General features: G+C 43.7%; 1 protein-coding gene across 1 annotated transcript; it reads right to left on the bottom strand.

Moving 5' to 3' along the window:
• Positions 1 to 371: 371 nt before the first annotated feature.
• On the bottom strand, positions 372 to 6,977 carry LOC116947751 (RISC-loading complex subunit tarbp2-like). The gene is made up of 8 exons (XM_032963860.2): positions 6,527 to 6,977; positions 4,755 to 4,924; positions 4,495 to 4,606; positions 4,315 to 4,390; positions 3,934 to 4,051; positions 3,612 to 3,742; positions 1,140 to 1,320; positions 372 to 942 (listed from the first exon to the last, which is right to left on the bottom strand). The coding sequence occupies exons 1-8, from the start codon at positions 6,688 to 6,690 to the stop codon at positions 785 to 787; spliced, it is 1,110 nt and encodes a 369-aa protein (XP_032819751.1). The 5' UTR covers positions 6,691 to 6,977; the 3' UTR covers positions 372 to 784.
• Positions 6,978 to 17,180: the final 10,203 nt, after the last annotated feature.

Genomic DNA, 17,180 nt, shown 5'->3' with positions numbered 1-17,180 from the left:
AGCTGGCGTGAGTAGGTTAAACGTTGAGTTTTATAAGGGCACCACGGGGTGACCAGCCCCTCCCCACTCAGCCTCACCTCCCTCCCCACCCACCCAGCCCCTCTCCACCCAGCCCCACCCCTCCCATTTTTGGATGCACGACGGACGGACACAATAATCCCCTGTGGGCTGGTGTAACAAGGAAGTTCCTACCAGTAAAAGATTTCCATTGTGAGGATTGCATGTTTGGACAGCGCTTGTGTCGAAATGAGGCGTTAAGAATATTAAAACGATACCTTACACTTAACACGTACATGAATTGTAAAACCATAACTTAGGAAGGCACATGCAAATAGAACAAGTGATATACACATTCACTGGACAGATGCAGGTCAAAGGAATGAAAGTAAAAGTTTATTGAACATTTTCTATTCGTGCCATTTGAGATATAATTTCACTTGAGCATTCACGTTTAGCAGCATTCCTGGTGTTAAACACCAACATAAGAACTAATATAAAATCTAATACTATATTAAAAAAATAACTCATTGGCAGAAAATGAGGAACATAATTTAGTGTCAATTGTTATGAACAGCAATGCTTTATGAACATTTTCACTTGGTTTCAAAAACGATATGCACGTGCTCGAGGTAGTCACCATGGGTGCATGTAATCGATGCCATCAAGTTACTGTAAGGTAACTTGTCAGCCTCTGTCTGCTCTATCTACAACTCTTGAGACCATGACTTTGTATGCTACTATGATTTTTACCGACGACATTACTATGTTGCCACCACTCGTTTCACTACTGCTTGCGACCAGCCATGAGCTTGAGATACTGCAGGGCGCTATAAGCTGCTTTAGCATGGGCATCACCAAGAAGATTTCCAGAGCCATGACACACAGCCACTGGTTGAGTGGAGAGCTCCACCAAGCACTGACACCTTCCACTCCGGCTCATGTCTGGACATGTCGGGAAGGCAGCAAGTGGGAAGAAGACATGTGCACATACTTTTTTTTATATGTGTATATATAAAAGGCTCACGAGCCTGATTTATATACTATCAATAACAATATTTACCCATGCTTTAGTATAAAACCAATGTTATTAGCAGCAATTGCACTTTGCAAGGGTTCACACTGAACTGTGCCTAACTCACCCAGATCAAAGTACGTGATGTGGAATCGCTGCTCATGGGCAAGCTCCTGCAGCAGCTTGCAGTAGCCTTCACCCAGCGCGTCTAATGGAACCTTCTTCAGGTAACCGATTTTCTCCCCGGCAGAGTTTCTCAGCGAGTCCCAGGTGCAGCCCTGAGTGACCTTGCCCCGTGAGCCACACGCCTGCAGCAACATGGCAACATCTCTCAACACCCACTCATCGACTTTACTGCAACCCAACAGTAATGCCAATAGTATAATAAAACTGGATAAATGTAACTTGTTTTTTTTACTGGGTAAGTGGGAACTACGAAAAATACATTGCATTGAAACTCTCCTTTTGACAAGCTTTGCAAAAAAAATATCACCTGTAATAGACTATAAAGGATTTTCACACCATAAAAGTGCCCTTACAATAGCGTGGCAGCAGCACTTGCACGTTCTAAGGTTTAATCCTTGTTCTCAACACAAGGTTGTAGCTTTGTTACAAACGCAACAAAACGTGTAAATGCATGCACTGCATTGGTGAGGTAGCAAAGCACAGCAAGTTTGTAAATCCCTCCCCAGCTACATGAAGTTACAATAGACTAATGTATAATCCATATTAGACTGGCAACAAGTTCAAAATTCAAATGGGACTGCATCCTTGTTCCGATTAAGCATAAAACTATATGGTGAGTGCACAAATAAAATACATTCATTATTTTTTTTACTGTCTTAAATGTAAATATATAGTAGGCAAGTTTCAGGTAATTATTTTTTTTCAGTGCATGAAACAGAAAAAATAAATGCAATGTCTTTCAAGTCATTTTGAAGATGTAGATGACAAACCTGTATCATCTCTTCTAGGCATGTGTGCACTTGTGGTAAGACTTATCCCTCAAATGTGTAAAAAATAACCCAAGCCCATTCTACCTTGACTGATGATGGACGCTTGTGTTGCGCCCGAAACGTGATTTATTTTCTACCTATGTGACTTTACCGAAAGAACCAACGATTATGGATTCCTGCAGTCACAAAAGCTTCAAATCAAGACTAAAAGAACCGTTTTGCAAATCAGTCAAGCCAGAGCCATGACTCCACCTGTGCTGATGCTTATACATCTGAGAATAAGACCATGGGACAGAACTCCTGCTACGACATTTACTCAGAGCTCCCATACAAAATGTAATGTCTTCTGTTATTGAAATACAAGATATAAAAACATAGCAGGAACTTACGGTACAACTGTGGGTAACACAATAAACAAGGAAAAGCCATTTCTGCAATCAAAACGCTTGTAAAATGAAAATTAGTATTGTTAGAATTGTCACTCAGCATTGTTGTGATGTATATTTGTTTAAAAGTAAAAACATGTGTAAGCCTATTGAATTTAACAAGTGCTCCAGTAGAGACTGAATCTTTTAGCATGATTTAAAACCTATTTTTATTGTGTCAATACATATTTTATGCCAGTATAAAAAAGACAAAAGCAATGTTTTCAATTTCCATTGGTTGAAAATACATGTCATTAATAAAATTACAAATATAACATGTTTGGTTTAATTTTGTTTTTAAACCAGGCTTTAATATTACAAAGATTTAAATAGTGTGGGTTTTATGTCACATAATATGCTTCAGTTTGTCAATCATACTGTATTAGTGTGTATTCCCCAAATGTTGGCCCCTTCGGGGGTCAATGAGCATAATTTATTGGCATTACAGAAGTGGTTGTCTGAAAGCCTGCCCACTTCCATAGGATTGTAGATTGTAGTACAGGTGCCTCTGTAGATGTGTAGGCTTTGACTTTAACATAACTATTTCTATGACCAGTCACAAGCTAATCCCTCAGTTATTTCAATGCTAAATTCTCCTGTTTGATTTGTACTAGGTGCCTCTGTGGATGTGTATGCTTTGAGTTTAACATAGCCATTTCTGTGACCAGTCACAAACTAATCACTCAGCTATTTCAATGCTAAATTCTATGCTAATTCCTTTGTCAAGGCGCTTTGTTTCTTCTCACACAGCTTAAAGGTCGCGGTCTGAGCTTGGCTGTGTTCGCTCCAGCGCTGTCCTCCAGACAGTCTCGTCCCTTCACCTGATGAAGGCCGCTTGTGTTGTGGCCGAAACGTCGTGAGAATTTTATTGTGTTATTTTATTTTATCAATTTATTATTTTATTCTCATTCTACGTGACTTTACCGAAAGAACCAAAGAAGATGAATCCTTGCAGTCACGAAAGCTTTAAATCGAAACCTATTTGTTGCTAGAAAAAAGGGCAAAACCTATTCTTATACCATGTCATTAACTGTAAATATTGCGTTTTAAAATGCCTTTAATATACATATACATTAGTTTCCAAAGTTATGTAGGAACCTTATCATTTTGGATGTAAATCAATGGATTTTTAAAACAGTTTCATTTTCATGCCACGCAATAATATTTGTAGTATTTTGATACCTAACCCCACAACCTCAAACATGCTCAGCTGCTAACCAGTGGAGCATGGTCTCCATCGTCACATTCAGCTTCCGCAGCCTCCCGCCTTTCCGGGACCAGGTCCCGGATCCGTGTCAGCATCTGCGCTGCAGCATTCCTTTTGGCCAACTTCTTTGAAGTTCCACTGCCTGAGCACACCATCAATCAAAATAAACATCAGACAACTATTATAGTTATGGTACCACAATTTTAACATATTCAACCAAAACATTTTTACAGAATATGTATTGGATTATTGTACGTTTGAATGATAGCTTTATATTTATTTCACTGTAAATTATCACTTGCATTATTTTAAAACACATATCTTGGGACCCACCTGTTTCTATGAAGCTTTCCACCCGGCAGGTCATTGTAAATTCCTTCCTGTGTGCGGGGCCAGATTCGTGAGTTACCGTGTACTCCGGGAGACGCCAACCTTTCAGCACCACCAGCTCCTACAATCAGACAGGCGGCACTTTACTTTACAGTGCTTGTACACAGTATGCAGGATTAAAAAATAATTCCAAAGTTATTGCACAAAATTTTTTAAGTATAAAGCAATAAATAATGGATACTGAAGTTGTCTGCCAGCAAGATCCAAAATCTACAAAAGGAACTTGTTTGCAATTCTAAAGATAATTTTTCTATAAACTCACTTTATATCCTCATCAAACATTGGTAAAGTGTTAATTACATGCCAGGAAATATTAAAACAGACCTGTAATGCACCAACAGGGTTGTTGTCTGAGTTTGGCTGAGATGGCAAAGAACTTCCATTTTCAACGTGAACCAGACTGCAGGATGAGATTAATTTAAATACAATTATGATCAATAAACAACCACATTTACCACAAAAATAACAATAACCGAAAATACGCCAATACTCAATATTATTCACCTGTTACCGTTGTCACATGAAGCAGCGTCTCCCTGCATTGATTCACATTTCAGGATGTTCAGGGCAGCTTCAGCTGCTTTATGCTTGGCTGCCTTCTTGCTTGGTCCCTGTCCTAATGAGAAATAATGTTAATGACAATACACCCACAAAACTGAAGGAATGCAAAATACAAAATAAATATTGGAATATATAAATGCTAATCGCAGAGGTATAAAACTTTTTGCACATATCCAAAATAGCACATTCACCAAAATACTCACCAATGCAGCTCACGTCACCAACGGAAACCCTGAAGGTAAAGTTTGGCTGATGTGCCTGACCCTCAGCCTTCAGTAAATCATACACAGGGGTTTTTCCGATCCTGGTTCCGTACTCTTGCAGCAAACTGATCGGAGTCTTTCCAGGTCCACCAGACACTCCCAAGTCAGTGCTTTTTTTATATGAAAGAAAAATGTACAGAAATAGATAAATGTACAGAAAACCAGACATTAGCAACATCAATTAAAAGTGATTACATCAAATGTTTGTTGAAATTGAGTTTACTGTTTAACAAAAAATACATGTATTGTATGCATAATGATATCAAGGCATGCATAATGTGTGTGGTTGAGGTTATGACAAGGTGGAGCCAGAGGGATAGATATCAGGGATGTTTGTGTGGGGGGGTAGGGGGAACCGGGCGCGGCTGCAGAGAGGAAGCACAGGACACACAATGTAGACCTCGTGTAAATACAAAATAAAGCTGGAAGTGACCAACTCTCCTGGCGTGCCTTCATTTTACCATCATCTACAGCGCCATACGTTACAGCATCCCTAACTCTAGACTTTTATCATAATTTCCCCTAACACTAACTGAACTCTCAACCCTTAGCCACAACCTGAATTTCACAAAAACCCTACTATATAAATGTAACCCTAACCCCGATTGTTTACTCTAAATTAACTAATCTAACTCTACCCCGAACCGCACATCTAACCAGAGCCTATCCTAAACCCCAGCCTTATCGCAAATCTAACCGCATCCCTTATCTAACCCAAACCATGAAGATAACCAATTGCCCATAGCTAGCTATACGCCCAATGTAACCTTAGCCCTCATATAACCACAACGCTAATCTACCCCTAAACTACCTCTACCCGAATATAAGATTATTATCCTAAATATAATCCTAAAACCCCCTAACCCTCATCTACACGTACCCATAAACTACTTCTACCTGTAATAAAACCCTACCTGTAACCTAACAGTCCACCTGTTTAACTCTACCCATAACGTTAACTCAGCCGCTAACAGAACCCTACCAGTAAACTACCTCTGCACCTATTCTAATCCTACACCTAGTCATAGTCCTTACACATAGTCATAGTCCTTACACATAGTCATAGTCCTTACAACTAGTCATAGTCCTTACACATATTCATAGTCCTTACACCTAGTCATAGTCCTTACACACAGTCAGTCCTTACACCAAGTCATAGTCCTTACACCTAGTCATAGTCCTTACACCTAGTCATAGTCCTTACACCTAGTCATAGTCCTTACACCTAGTCATAGTCCTTACACCTAGTTATAGTCCTTACACATAGTCATAGTCCTTACACATAGTCCTAGTTCTTACACCTAGTCATAGTCCTTACACATAGTCATAGTCCTTACACCAAGTCATAGTCCTTACACCAAGTCATAGTCCTTACACCTAGTCATAGTCCTTACACCAAGTCATAGTCCTTACACATAGTCATAGTCCTTACACCTAGTTATAGTCCTTACACCTAGTTATAGTCCTTACACATAGTCATAGTCCTTACACCAAGTCATAGTTCTTACACCTAGTCATAGTCCTTACACCTAGTTATAGTCCTTACACATAGTCATAGTCCTTACACATAGTCCTTACACATAGTCATAGTCCTTACACCTACACAGTGCCCCTACCCCCCTCCCCAAGTCTGCCCCTGACCAGGACGCGCCCAGGTTCGACGCAGGCCCCGGGCCTCGCGGCTCCGCGCCGTGCCCGCGGTTGGGGGTCACCTGGCGCCGCTATCGTCGGCGGTCCTGGGCTCGGAGCTCTGCTCGCCGTCTTCGTCGTCGTCTCCGTCGTTTCCCCTGTCGTTCTCGTTCCTTTCGTCGCTCTCGTTCCTTTCGTCGCTCTTCGCCTCCCCTCGCTCGTGGACCTCGTCCCCGTGCTCACTCATTGTTGCGCCGACTGGAGCCGAGCACAGTGCGCGACGGCGGCCGAGAAGGGGACCCACGGCCCGCGAGAAACGCGATTTGTAAATGGAGACTTTAAGGAGACGCTCGTCTCCTTCGCATTTCGTGTCTTTCTCTCTCCACGTGGACAGCTAATTTTTATATATATTAAAAAAGTGTTTCTTTAGACAGCTCCATCGTCGCACCCCCCTCCCCATGGTCCTTCCCGAGAGCGCATACTTTTAAAAGAGTTGGCTCAGTACAAGCAAAACTGTGAACCGGTTTTCGATGCCCAATGTCTCATCAGCAGTTCAAAGCCTGAAGCAAGTGTTGGTGAACTACCAAGATGTAGATGGAGGCAAGGGGGGCCCACCCCTCTCTTTAACAAGTTTAATATATAGGTACTCATTCGGAGCAAAAAATATATCACGCATGAATCGAAGGAATAATAATTTTAAATATATATAAAGAAAAAAATAGGTAAGTAACATTTATCTGCGTTTCTATGTTGCTTGTATTCTCCACGACGACGTGAATGTTTATTGTGAGTTTTAAACCGAGGGATATCATCATTAGTAGCCCCTTGCGGCGATAATGAAGACTGCTTCGTGACCTTATTAAGAACCACCGTCTTGTACTCAAATACATCGCGGCTCTTAAAACGCAACCTTTTTAACCCCCCAAAAAACCGGCTCTTCTTATTTTAGTTTCGCCTACCCCTGTTTTGGTACACAGTGCCAAAAAAACCACGTCAAAGCGGCCAGCAACGAACAGCGCCGTTGTCGAAGTGTAAAAGAGGCACGACCGTGAGAGTGCCAGCAACATGTTTCGTACAAAATGATGACCCCACGGTCAAGAATAAAGAGGGGAAAGAAACCCCCGCCGAGGGATGGAACGCGTCCGAGTGTTGTACGTCTCCCCCGGGGGGGGAGGTGGGAGCGGTGACATCGGCTGCTGGTGCGGGTTGCTATCCGGTGGTTCGTTTGCGACTTATCTCGAGGGGTCACCACCCCCGATCAGTGGCCAACACCAAATCGCACGAACACCAAATCGCACGAACACCAAATCGCACGAACACGGGCCATTCGTCGCATCGCGCGCATTTAAGATGCGCTTCCTGCGGCCGTCTGGAACGCTCTGCACCTGGAGCTAGCCACTTTTAAAATCGCCTTGATCCAAAACTCATTTGGTTTCGAACCGATTTTTGCGTTTAGCGGGTTGGCCTTCGCTGCCGCACCTCCGATTGGTCACGTACGGTGCGAAAGAAGACCAACATATACATACAGAGACGGCTTTGGCCAGGAGGCCTTCATCCAGCAGTTATCTCTGACCCGTTTATCCATACCTCCCTGCCTGCTCATTGATCATCAGCAGTGGCGGCTCGTGACATTTCCACTAGGGGCTGTTGTGAGTGACCTGAAAATATGTTCTAATTTAAAAAAAACATTGTCATGTTGTTATTGGCCTTCCCGTGAAAGTGATATAACTGGCTTATCTACCAACGGTAGATATTTATAAACAATACGAAACAAAACAACAAAGCACTCCGCACGCTGTCCCCATGACCCTCAAGTCCACACTTCACAACCCCCTTTGACCCTGCCTCCTAGAGCGTGTAGACAGTGAGCTGTTCTATTTGCACAGCTAAACTTCGCGTTGTGACATCTTCTCATTACAGCCACGGGCGCCCTTTTTCACCGCCCTGAATGTGCCTCAAACGGCGTGGCTACAATGCTAGAAGCTCATCGCAGTGAATGAAGGGTGACATCTCTCACTCAGGACGCCTTCACAGATGCCCCGAGACCTCCCCGAGGCACAAATCAGACTGCGGTGTTGCAGCGGTTTCTAATACGAACAACTTAAAAATGGTATACGAATCGTGCATGCTCATCAGGTTGTATTGATCCATCGGTTACGATCCATTTCTCAAGAGGCTCCGATAATGCATTGAATCCCGTGTGTAACGTGTGTGGTGGAGTAACGCGTGTGGGGTTTTGCAAAGAGTGTGCACGCATGTGTGAGCTGCGGACAGCGAAGTCACATCAGGGCAAACAGGCGCACAGAGAGAGAGAACAACCAGAGAAAGGTGACCAATTAAGATGCATGGCAGCGATTGTCTGGCTGTAAATGCAGACACGGAGTAGGCGTCTCGGTGGCGAGATATTGAGGCGATAAGGGGGAGAACACGTGCAAGAGGCGTCGGGACAACGCCGGATTAATGATGGCCATCTGGGAGCACCTAATGAGGAGGAGGAGGATTATAAATAGGGAACTGTGACGCAGAGAAGTTGAGTTGGTGGGAGTAAAGGCGAGAGTGAACACAAGAGAAGTCTGGGACCCCGCTCGCCACACCTCGTCCACTCCAGCGGTGTTGGAGGAGTGAAGGTAGACAGGCTAGCAGTAGAGAGGCTAGCAGAATCCTAAGTGTGTGTGAGACAGGCTAGCAGTAGAGAGGCTAGCAGAATCCTAAGTGTGTGTGAGACAGGCTAGCAGTAGAGAGGCTAGCAGAATCCTAAGTGTGTGTGTGAGACAGGCTAGCACAGGGGTCGGGAACCTATGGCTCGCGAGCCAGATGTTGCTCTTTTGATGATTGCATATGGCTCGCAGATAAAACAAAATATTCTCACTTGTTTTAATCCATCCATCGATTTTTCACTGCGCATGTCCTGTTCAGGGCTGCAGGAGCAATTGTCCATTATTTTAATTGGATGATACTGGCCTACATTTGCCGTTGCTGGGTAAAACAGGTAAACGCCCCCTTTTGAATCAGTCTGAGACTGCGTCTGCTCGGTCATTAGCTCAAAGCTAACCCTTCGACGAAGAAGATGGCGAAAAGAAAAAAAGACGACGAGTATCGTACATTTCAGGACGAATGGACCGAAGAATTCGCCTTTGTGGAGAGAGCGGGTTCTGCGGTGTGTCTAATTTGCAATGACAAAATTACATCGTTGAAACGGTCGAATGTAAAGCGGCACTTCGACACGCGCCACGCTACCTTTGCATCAAAATACCCTGCGGGAGACAGCAGAAAGAAAGCGTGCCAAGAGCTTCTGAGCAGGGTGCAAGCTAGCCAGCAGCAACTCCGCGTATGGACCCGGCAAGGTGACTATAATTCGGCTAGCTTTGCTGGTTCTTTAGCAATAGTGAGGAACGGAAAACCATTCACAGATGGCGAGTATGCTAAAACGTTCATGCTGGATGTAGCCAATGAACTTTTTGATGATCTTCCGAACAAAGACAAGATAATCAAACGGATACAAGACATGCCTCTGTCGGCAAGAACTGTTCATGATCGTACCATCGTGATGGCAAACAAAGTGGAGGAAACGCAAGTGAAGGACATAAATGCAGCGCCGTTCTTTTCTCTGGCTTTGGATGAGTCAACAGACGTGAGCCATTTGTCGCAGTTCAGCGTGATTGCAAGATATGCTGTTGGTGACACACTGCGCGAAGAAAGTCTTGCTGTTCTGCCATTAAAAGGGTCCACAAGAGGTGAGGATTTATTCAAGTCTTTCATGGAGTTTGCTCAAGAAAAAAGTCTACCTATGGATAAACTTCTCTCAGTGTGTACTGATGGTGCTCCGTGTATGGTGGGGAAAAACAAAGGATTTGTGGCGCTTCTCCGTGAACATGAAAATAGACCCATCCTAAGTTTCCATTGCATTATACACCAGGAGGCACTTTGTGCTCAGATGTGTGACAGGCAGTTTGGCGAAGTGATGTCGCTGGTCATTCGTGTGATCAACTTTATTGTTGCCCAAGCCTTAAATGATCGCCAGTTTAAAACACTGCTGGATGAAGTTGTAAATAACTATCCTGGTCTGCTTTTGCACAGCAATGTGCGTTGGTTGTCAAGAGGGAAGGTGCTTAGCCGTTTTGCGGCTTGCCTGAACGAAATCCGGACTTTCCTTGAAATGAAAGGCGTCGGGCATCCTGAGCTAGCCGACACCGAGTGGCTCCTCAAGTTTTACTATCTCGTAGATCTGACTGAACATCTGAACCAGCTCAACGTGAAAATGCAAGGCATTGGAAATACAGTGTTATCCCTTCAACAAGCTGTATTTGCTTTTGAAAACAAGCTGGAGCTTTTCATCACGGATCTTGAAACAGGTCGTTTACTACATTTTGAAAAACTGAGCCAATTTAAAGATGCATGCACAGCAAGTGAGCCCATTCAAAACCTTGATCTCCACCAGCTAGCTGGCTGCACATCCAGTCTCCTACAGTCCTTCAAAGCACGCTTTGGAGAATTTCGTGAGCACACTCGTCTTTTTAAGTTCATCACCCATCCAAACGAGTGTTCACTGAACACAGCCGACCTGAATTACATCCCTGGTGTCTCCGTCAGAGATTTTGAAGCAGAAGTGGCTGACCTGAAGGCCTCAGACATGTGGGTGAATAAGTTCAAGTCACTGAATGAAGATTTGGAAAGAATCACACGACAGAAAGCGGAGTTGGCGAGCAAGCACATGTGGACAGAAATGAAAAAACTCCAACCCGAAGACCAGCTGATTCTCAAAACTTGGAACGCGCTTCCTGTCACATACCACACACTGCAGCGTGTGAGTATTGCTGTATTGACCATGTTTGGATCTACGTATGCATGTGAGCAGTCATTCTCACATCTTAAAAACATCAAGTCCAACCTACGATCACGTTTAACGGATGAAAGCCTCAACGCTTGCATGAAGCTTAACCTCACCAAGTACCAACCCGACTACAAAGACATCAGCAAATCCATGCAGCACCAGAAGTCGCATTAATGGTGAGTGTTATAACAACATTATTTAAAAGAATAAATTCAGAGGCTTATTATACTGACATTTAGTTGAATTCACTTTTAAAATATATTATATGGCTCTCACTGAAATAAATTTCCAAATTTTTTGCTTTCATGGCTCTCTTAGTCAAAAAGGTTCCCGACCCCTGGGCTAGCAGTAGAGAGGCTAACGGAATCCTAAGTGTGAGTGTGAGACAGGCTAGCGGAATCCTAAGTGTGAGTGTGATGAGGCTAGCAGTGGAGAAGCTGGCAGAGTGCAATAGAGGCAAGGCGCAGAGAGGTTAGCGGAGCGAGAGAGAGTGAGCGGAGTGTAGCAGACCAGCAGCACAAGTGGAAGAGTTGCGACGGAGATACGTGGTGTTGAACGCGAGGAGTTCCGTACGAATAAAGTTACAGGAGAAAAAGGTGCCCGCGTGAAATAACACCACTAAACATGTAACGGGTTCGCGTGACCCATGCAGTCACTAGAGGTCGCTATATTCACCACTTGCAAATTAGATTCCTCCTTTAACAAGTAGGCTTTCGCTACCAATATTCATTATACCTGTACAAGATTTTATTTTAGATTCCTCCTGCCATTGTGCTCTTGTCAGTGCTACATGTGTCTTGCCTATTGTCATTTCCATAAATTGATGGCATGGCATGACATGGATCAGAAACATGGACATTGACAAAGAAAATGGAACAAAATCTGAAAAACGGTCAAAGGAAGATGGTACATAGATGCATGCTTGCAATTACAGGGGCAACAAGAGAAACGTGGATTTTATAACACACAAAGTTATATATTCCTAAATTTTGATTTAAAGCTTTCGTGACTGCAGTAATTCATATTCTTAGTTTTTTCGGTAAAGTCACGTTGAAGAGAAACAACAAAATAACAAAATATATATATTTTTTATATTATTCCTGTTAAGGAGTGGTCAGAACACATTGCAAGAAGGGATGACGGCAAGTAGTCGAGACTAATTCACTCATGGCAGCCAACGCAGTGACATCCACCTTGGAGATGGAGTGATTAAATGAGTTCGTGTGCAGGAGCTAGATGGATTGTTAATGCTGCTGAACCATAAGACATTTGGTAACGGTTTGGGGAGGCCTTCAGCTGCTGATTACAAATGTTATGATAAACGGATCCTGTTTGTAAGTTTGGAAATATACGTTTGGATAGTGCTATACAGCAGATGTTTTTTAAAAAGATCTACAATATATTAACACATTCCTGTGGAGGGAACGTTGGTTGCTCGGTCAGTGGCCAGGGTCAACGGCGGCGTGGTGTATTCCGCAAATATGCCCGACTGTGAGGGCGAGTATAAGCCGGCGTGAGTAGGTTAAACGTTGAGTTTTATAAGGGCACCACCGGGTGACCAGCCCCTCCCCACCCAGCCCCACCCCTCCCACCCCCCACCCAGCCCCACCCTCCCCACCCAGCCCCTCCCCACCCTCCCCTCCCCACCCAGCCCCTCCCCACCCAGCCCCTCCCTACCCTCCCCTCTCCACCCAGCCCCACCCCTCCCATTATTTTTTATATCCGAATGTCCGGATACACGTGGACAGACATCCACAGACATACACAATTAATCCCCTGCCTCCTGTGAGAATTAATCCCGGTTGGGCTTCCAGTCCACTACGTTTCCTACCAGTAATGCCCACTAGGAGCGCATTTGTTATGTATCCGGATGTCCCGATACACGTGGACAGACATCCACAGACATACACAATTAATCCCCTGCCTCCTGTGAATTAATCCCGGTTGGGCTTCCAGTCCACTACGTTTCCTACCAGTAATGCCCACTAGGAGCGCATTTGTTATATATCCGGGTGTCCGGATACACGTGGACAGACATCCACAGACATACACAATTAATCCCCTGCCTCCTGTGAATTAATCCCGGTTGGGCTTCCAGTCCACTACGTTTCCTACCACTATGTGTGTGTAATACATAGATATTTTCCAGTTAAAATTTGAGCAATTCGCTATTACTGTACTTTATGTCCCTTTTTTGTTGGGCGGCTGAAATCCATTTTTCACACCACCTCCCAATCTTCCAAGTGGAGAATATCCGCCCTAATGACAAGGCATAGCTGTGCTTTTAACGTCCCCGGGCTCAATTTACTGACCAGTATACCATGCAGCAATATTGTAGTGGTCACGTTTTACCCCTTAAAAACTGCATTACTCTAATTATCCACTCAACATAATTGGATCATGCACTGAAGTGTTGAGACATAACCGACCTTAGTGCTTTCCATAGAAAAGACAAGACTACATTTCCTACACAAAGACAGTAATACTGCAGTAATATAAGCTAACATCTGTATTTTCAGGCCTTTAAGTGCGGCTTGTCTGTCAAATAAATACAACGAATACATACAAGTATTGATTAGTTATATGACGTGAATAAGATATACAATGGGAGTTAACTTTTTTGTATTCGCAAAAGCTTTATGGCTATCTGATATTCCGGCTATGCAGCACATATGTTTGTTGTTTGTATTCCTTATCAAACTGAAGTTTGAGATCTTCATATTAAATCTGCAGCATGTGGTGTCAAGAAACAGCAGAACTTAATATTGCATTAAAATATACTTTGTAATATATGAACATAATTTTTTATTTGGGTTTCTAGTATTCTGTAATTCGACTCCAGAAATATACATAGAAAATGTGTAATGACAAAGACTAAGTACTGTATTTGTATCGAAACGAGCCTTTTGAAAACGTATTTCCATCAAAAAGAGTACGTGTTTTACAACTGCAGTCCAACGAATATGTTTGACCAATGTAAAGTGCTGGACAACAGTCTCTGCTCATTACTTACGCATGCCTTCTCAATCGATATGAAAAGCAACTACGTAATGTAAGCTTCCGGTAATTGCATTTGTAGCCCAACAGACATTTACAAATGTCAACCATGTTACTATAATGGATTGGGGTCGTAGATAAACTGGAGATTGAATGCATGAAATATGGTGTAAAAAAACATGGTAGGCAGACATGACAGTTTACATTCCATAGATTTGTTTAATATGCCGTATACAACTACTGTATATCAAATCTTAATTATTCACTATAGTATGTTGTGTCTGGGATTATTCCATCACATTTAGAATGGGTATAAAAAATAGAGGTGTAATCATGCATATATGCATTTATAAATATCAATTCCTAGGCTCGTGATGGGGAGTGTTGGGGGTCCAGTGCGTAGCACATTGCCATATGAAGGTGGAAACCAAGTTAGATTCCAAACCACTGATATCAGTGGTGGTTAAATTATGGCCCAACAACCCTCTTGACTGACACGGCGTGTAGAGGCCTCGATGTAGCAATGTATTTACACAGGCACGTATAAATGAATACAAGCTCAAGGTACAGGCGAGTTGCGTGTGTATGTGTAGTGCTGTTATTTCACGCGGAACAACTTATTTTTCTTCTGTGTCACTTTATTCGTACAAAACTCCTCGCGTTCTACACCACGTATCTCCCTCGCAATTCTTCCACTTGTACTGCTCGTCTGCCACGCTTCGCTCGCTCCCTCTCGCTCCGCTAGCTTCTCCACTGTTAGCCTCTCACAATATCCTCTGCTCGCCTCTCACCATATACCCCGCTAGCCTCTCTACTGGTAGCCTGTCTACCCTCACACCTCCAACCTCGCCCTTGCCTCCAGCGCAGGGGATCAGCCATCACCGCTGGAGGTGGCGAGCAGGGTCCCGGACTTCTCGTGCTCATTCTTGTCTTCACTGGAACCAACTCAACCTCTCTGCCTCACACGTTCCCCATTTATCCCCCTCCTCATTAAGTGCCCCCCCAGATGGCCCTCATTAAGCCGGCGTCATCCCGACGCCTCTCGCAAGTGGCTTCCCCCTTAACGTCTCAATCTCTTGCCACCCTGGCGTCTACTCCGCGTTTGCAGCCAGCCAATCACCGCTATGGCTCTTAATTGGTCGCCTACCTCTGGATCGCTCTCTCTCCCCACCACCTGTGTGCCCTGACGTGACCGTGCTGTCCGCAGCTCACACACGCGTGCACGCTGTTTGCAAAACCCCATGCGCGTTACTCCACTACATGTGAATCAGTTTTGTTGGGTTCCTTTAGTGGATGTTGCTGTTGATGGATTTACGTGATCATTGTAGCCGCTAGAGACCGCTAAAAGATTTTGGATGGAATCACGGCCCTGAATTAGGACGATTCATAAAATTATAGGAGAGGGGGTGGGGGAAGCTAAGAGGTGAAAATTATACCCCTACTAAACATGTTTAGTAGTACCCCTACTAAACATGTAAAGTTCCAACTGTTAAGGCAGTCACTGTTGCTAGAAATATAAAGTAATTTATCACGTCTAAACATGATCATCTCTGTGGAGAAGGGTAACATTTCCTTCAATCAGATTAGGTAGAATTACCATTTGTCAAAATCTTTCATTGTGAAAATACTGTATCTCCATTTAAAGCTTTCGTGACTGCAAGGATTCATCTTCTTTGGTTCTTTCGGTAAAGTCACGTAGAATGAGAATAAAATAATAAATTGATAAAATAAAATAACACAATAATATTCTCACGACGTTTCGGCCACAACACAAGCGGCCTTCATCAGGTGAAGGGACGAGACTGTTTGGTAGGACAGCGCAAAGCTGGGTTCAGTTTGTCATTAAGGACACAGCGGCATCGTTAGCTGAAGTTGTCGTGACAATGAATTTCACTGAACACGGAGGCTTTCGTAGCCAATGTTACGATTCACACCTGATGAAGGCCGCTTGTGTTGTGGCCGAAACGTCGTGAGAATATTATTGTTTTTTTATTTTATCAATTTATTATTTTATTCTCATTCTACGTGACTTTACCGAAAGAACCAAAGAAGATACTGTATCTCCGTATATATAAAGGCAAAGTTGTGATTGTGGGTCTGTTCAAAATGTTTAGCATACTTCCCGACATGCAACAAACTTGAAATTTGCCATGTGGGTACTTTCCAGACTGTGCACCATGCAAATATTATAAAAATACACTTTTGTTTTGGGGGGGGGGAACTCAATAATGCATTTATTTTTTGCACGGCAAGTGAGCTGTGACGTTAAATCTGTCACGTGACCCTCGCATGTGGAAGCGTAACGCGGTGTAGTGTAGTGGTTAGCGCGCTGTGTATGTCTGTGTGTCTGTCTGTATGTGTCTGTCTGTGTCTGTGTGTGTCTGTCTGTGTGTGTGTCTGTCTGTGTGTGTGTCTGTCTGTGTGTGGAAGCGTAACGCGTTGTAGTGTAGTGGTTAGCGCGCCGCGCTACGAACCTGGCGATCCGAGTTCGATTCCCGCACTCAGGCCACCACCGGTGACGATTATTTTAACCGGTCCCGGGCCTCCTCTAAGTCGACTCAGCCTCAAACGAGTAACTGGTGTGGTGTGTGAACATCGCCACTGGGGAGACAAAGGCGGCCGGGCGTGGTGAATCCAAGTCCCGGGCGAAACCGGGTAGGAAAGCTTAGTTATGTAACTGGAAGTTTATGTTGCTCAGAATGCACCCCCACACAATTTTGGCCACGGTTTTATTTAGATATTTCCATCCCTGTTTTCTTGCTGAAAATACAAATGCTTACTCATACTCTTGCCATCATCACACGTGGCGGGGGGGGACTGTGGAAAAACAATCCACCAACCACATGCCATGTTCATATGCATTGTTTAAAAAAAAAATAGTATATCTTGAAAGCAGGTCTGTGTGGTGT

The sequence above is a fragment of the Petromyzon marinus genome, chromosome 2 (genome assembly GCF_048934315.1).
Source record: "Petromyzon marinus isolate PM22_M1 ecotype Great Lakes invasive population chromosome 2, UKy_Petmar_22M1.pri1.0, whole genome shotgun sequence".
Classification (NCBI taxonomy): Eukaryota; Metazoa; Chordata; class Hyperoartia; order Petromyzontiformes; family Petromyzontidae; genus Petromyzon; species Petromyzon marinus.
The sequence above is the reverse complement of the archived record's forward strand: the minus strand, read 5'-3'. Positions and strand labels throughout refer to the sequence as shown.

What these genes read in the sequence shown, in the direction of transcription:
- LOC116947751 (XM_032963860.2), bottom strand. Translation starts at nt 6,690, where the DNA reads ATGAGTGAGCACGGGGACGAGGTCCACGAGCGAGGGGAGGCGAAGAGC. An exon ending in ACCCTGTTGGTGCATTACAG is followed by an intron (nt 4,052 to 4,314) that starts GTCTGTTTTAAT and finishes GTCTGATTGTAG; the next exon opens with GAGCTGGTGGTGCTGAAAGG. An exon ending in ATGGAGACCATGCTCCACTG is followed by an intron (nt 1,321 to 3,611) that starts GTTAGCAGCTGA and finishes ATGTTGCTGCAG; the next exon opens with GCGTGTGGCTCACGGGGCAA.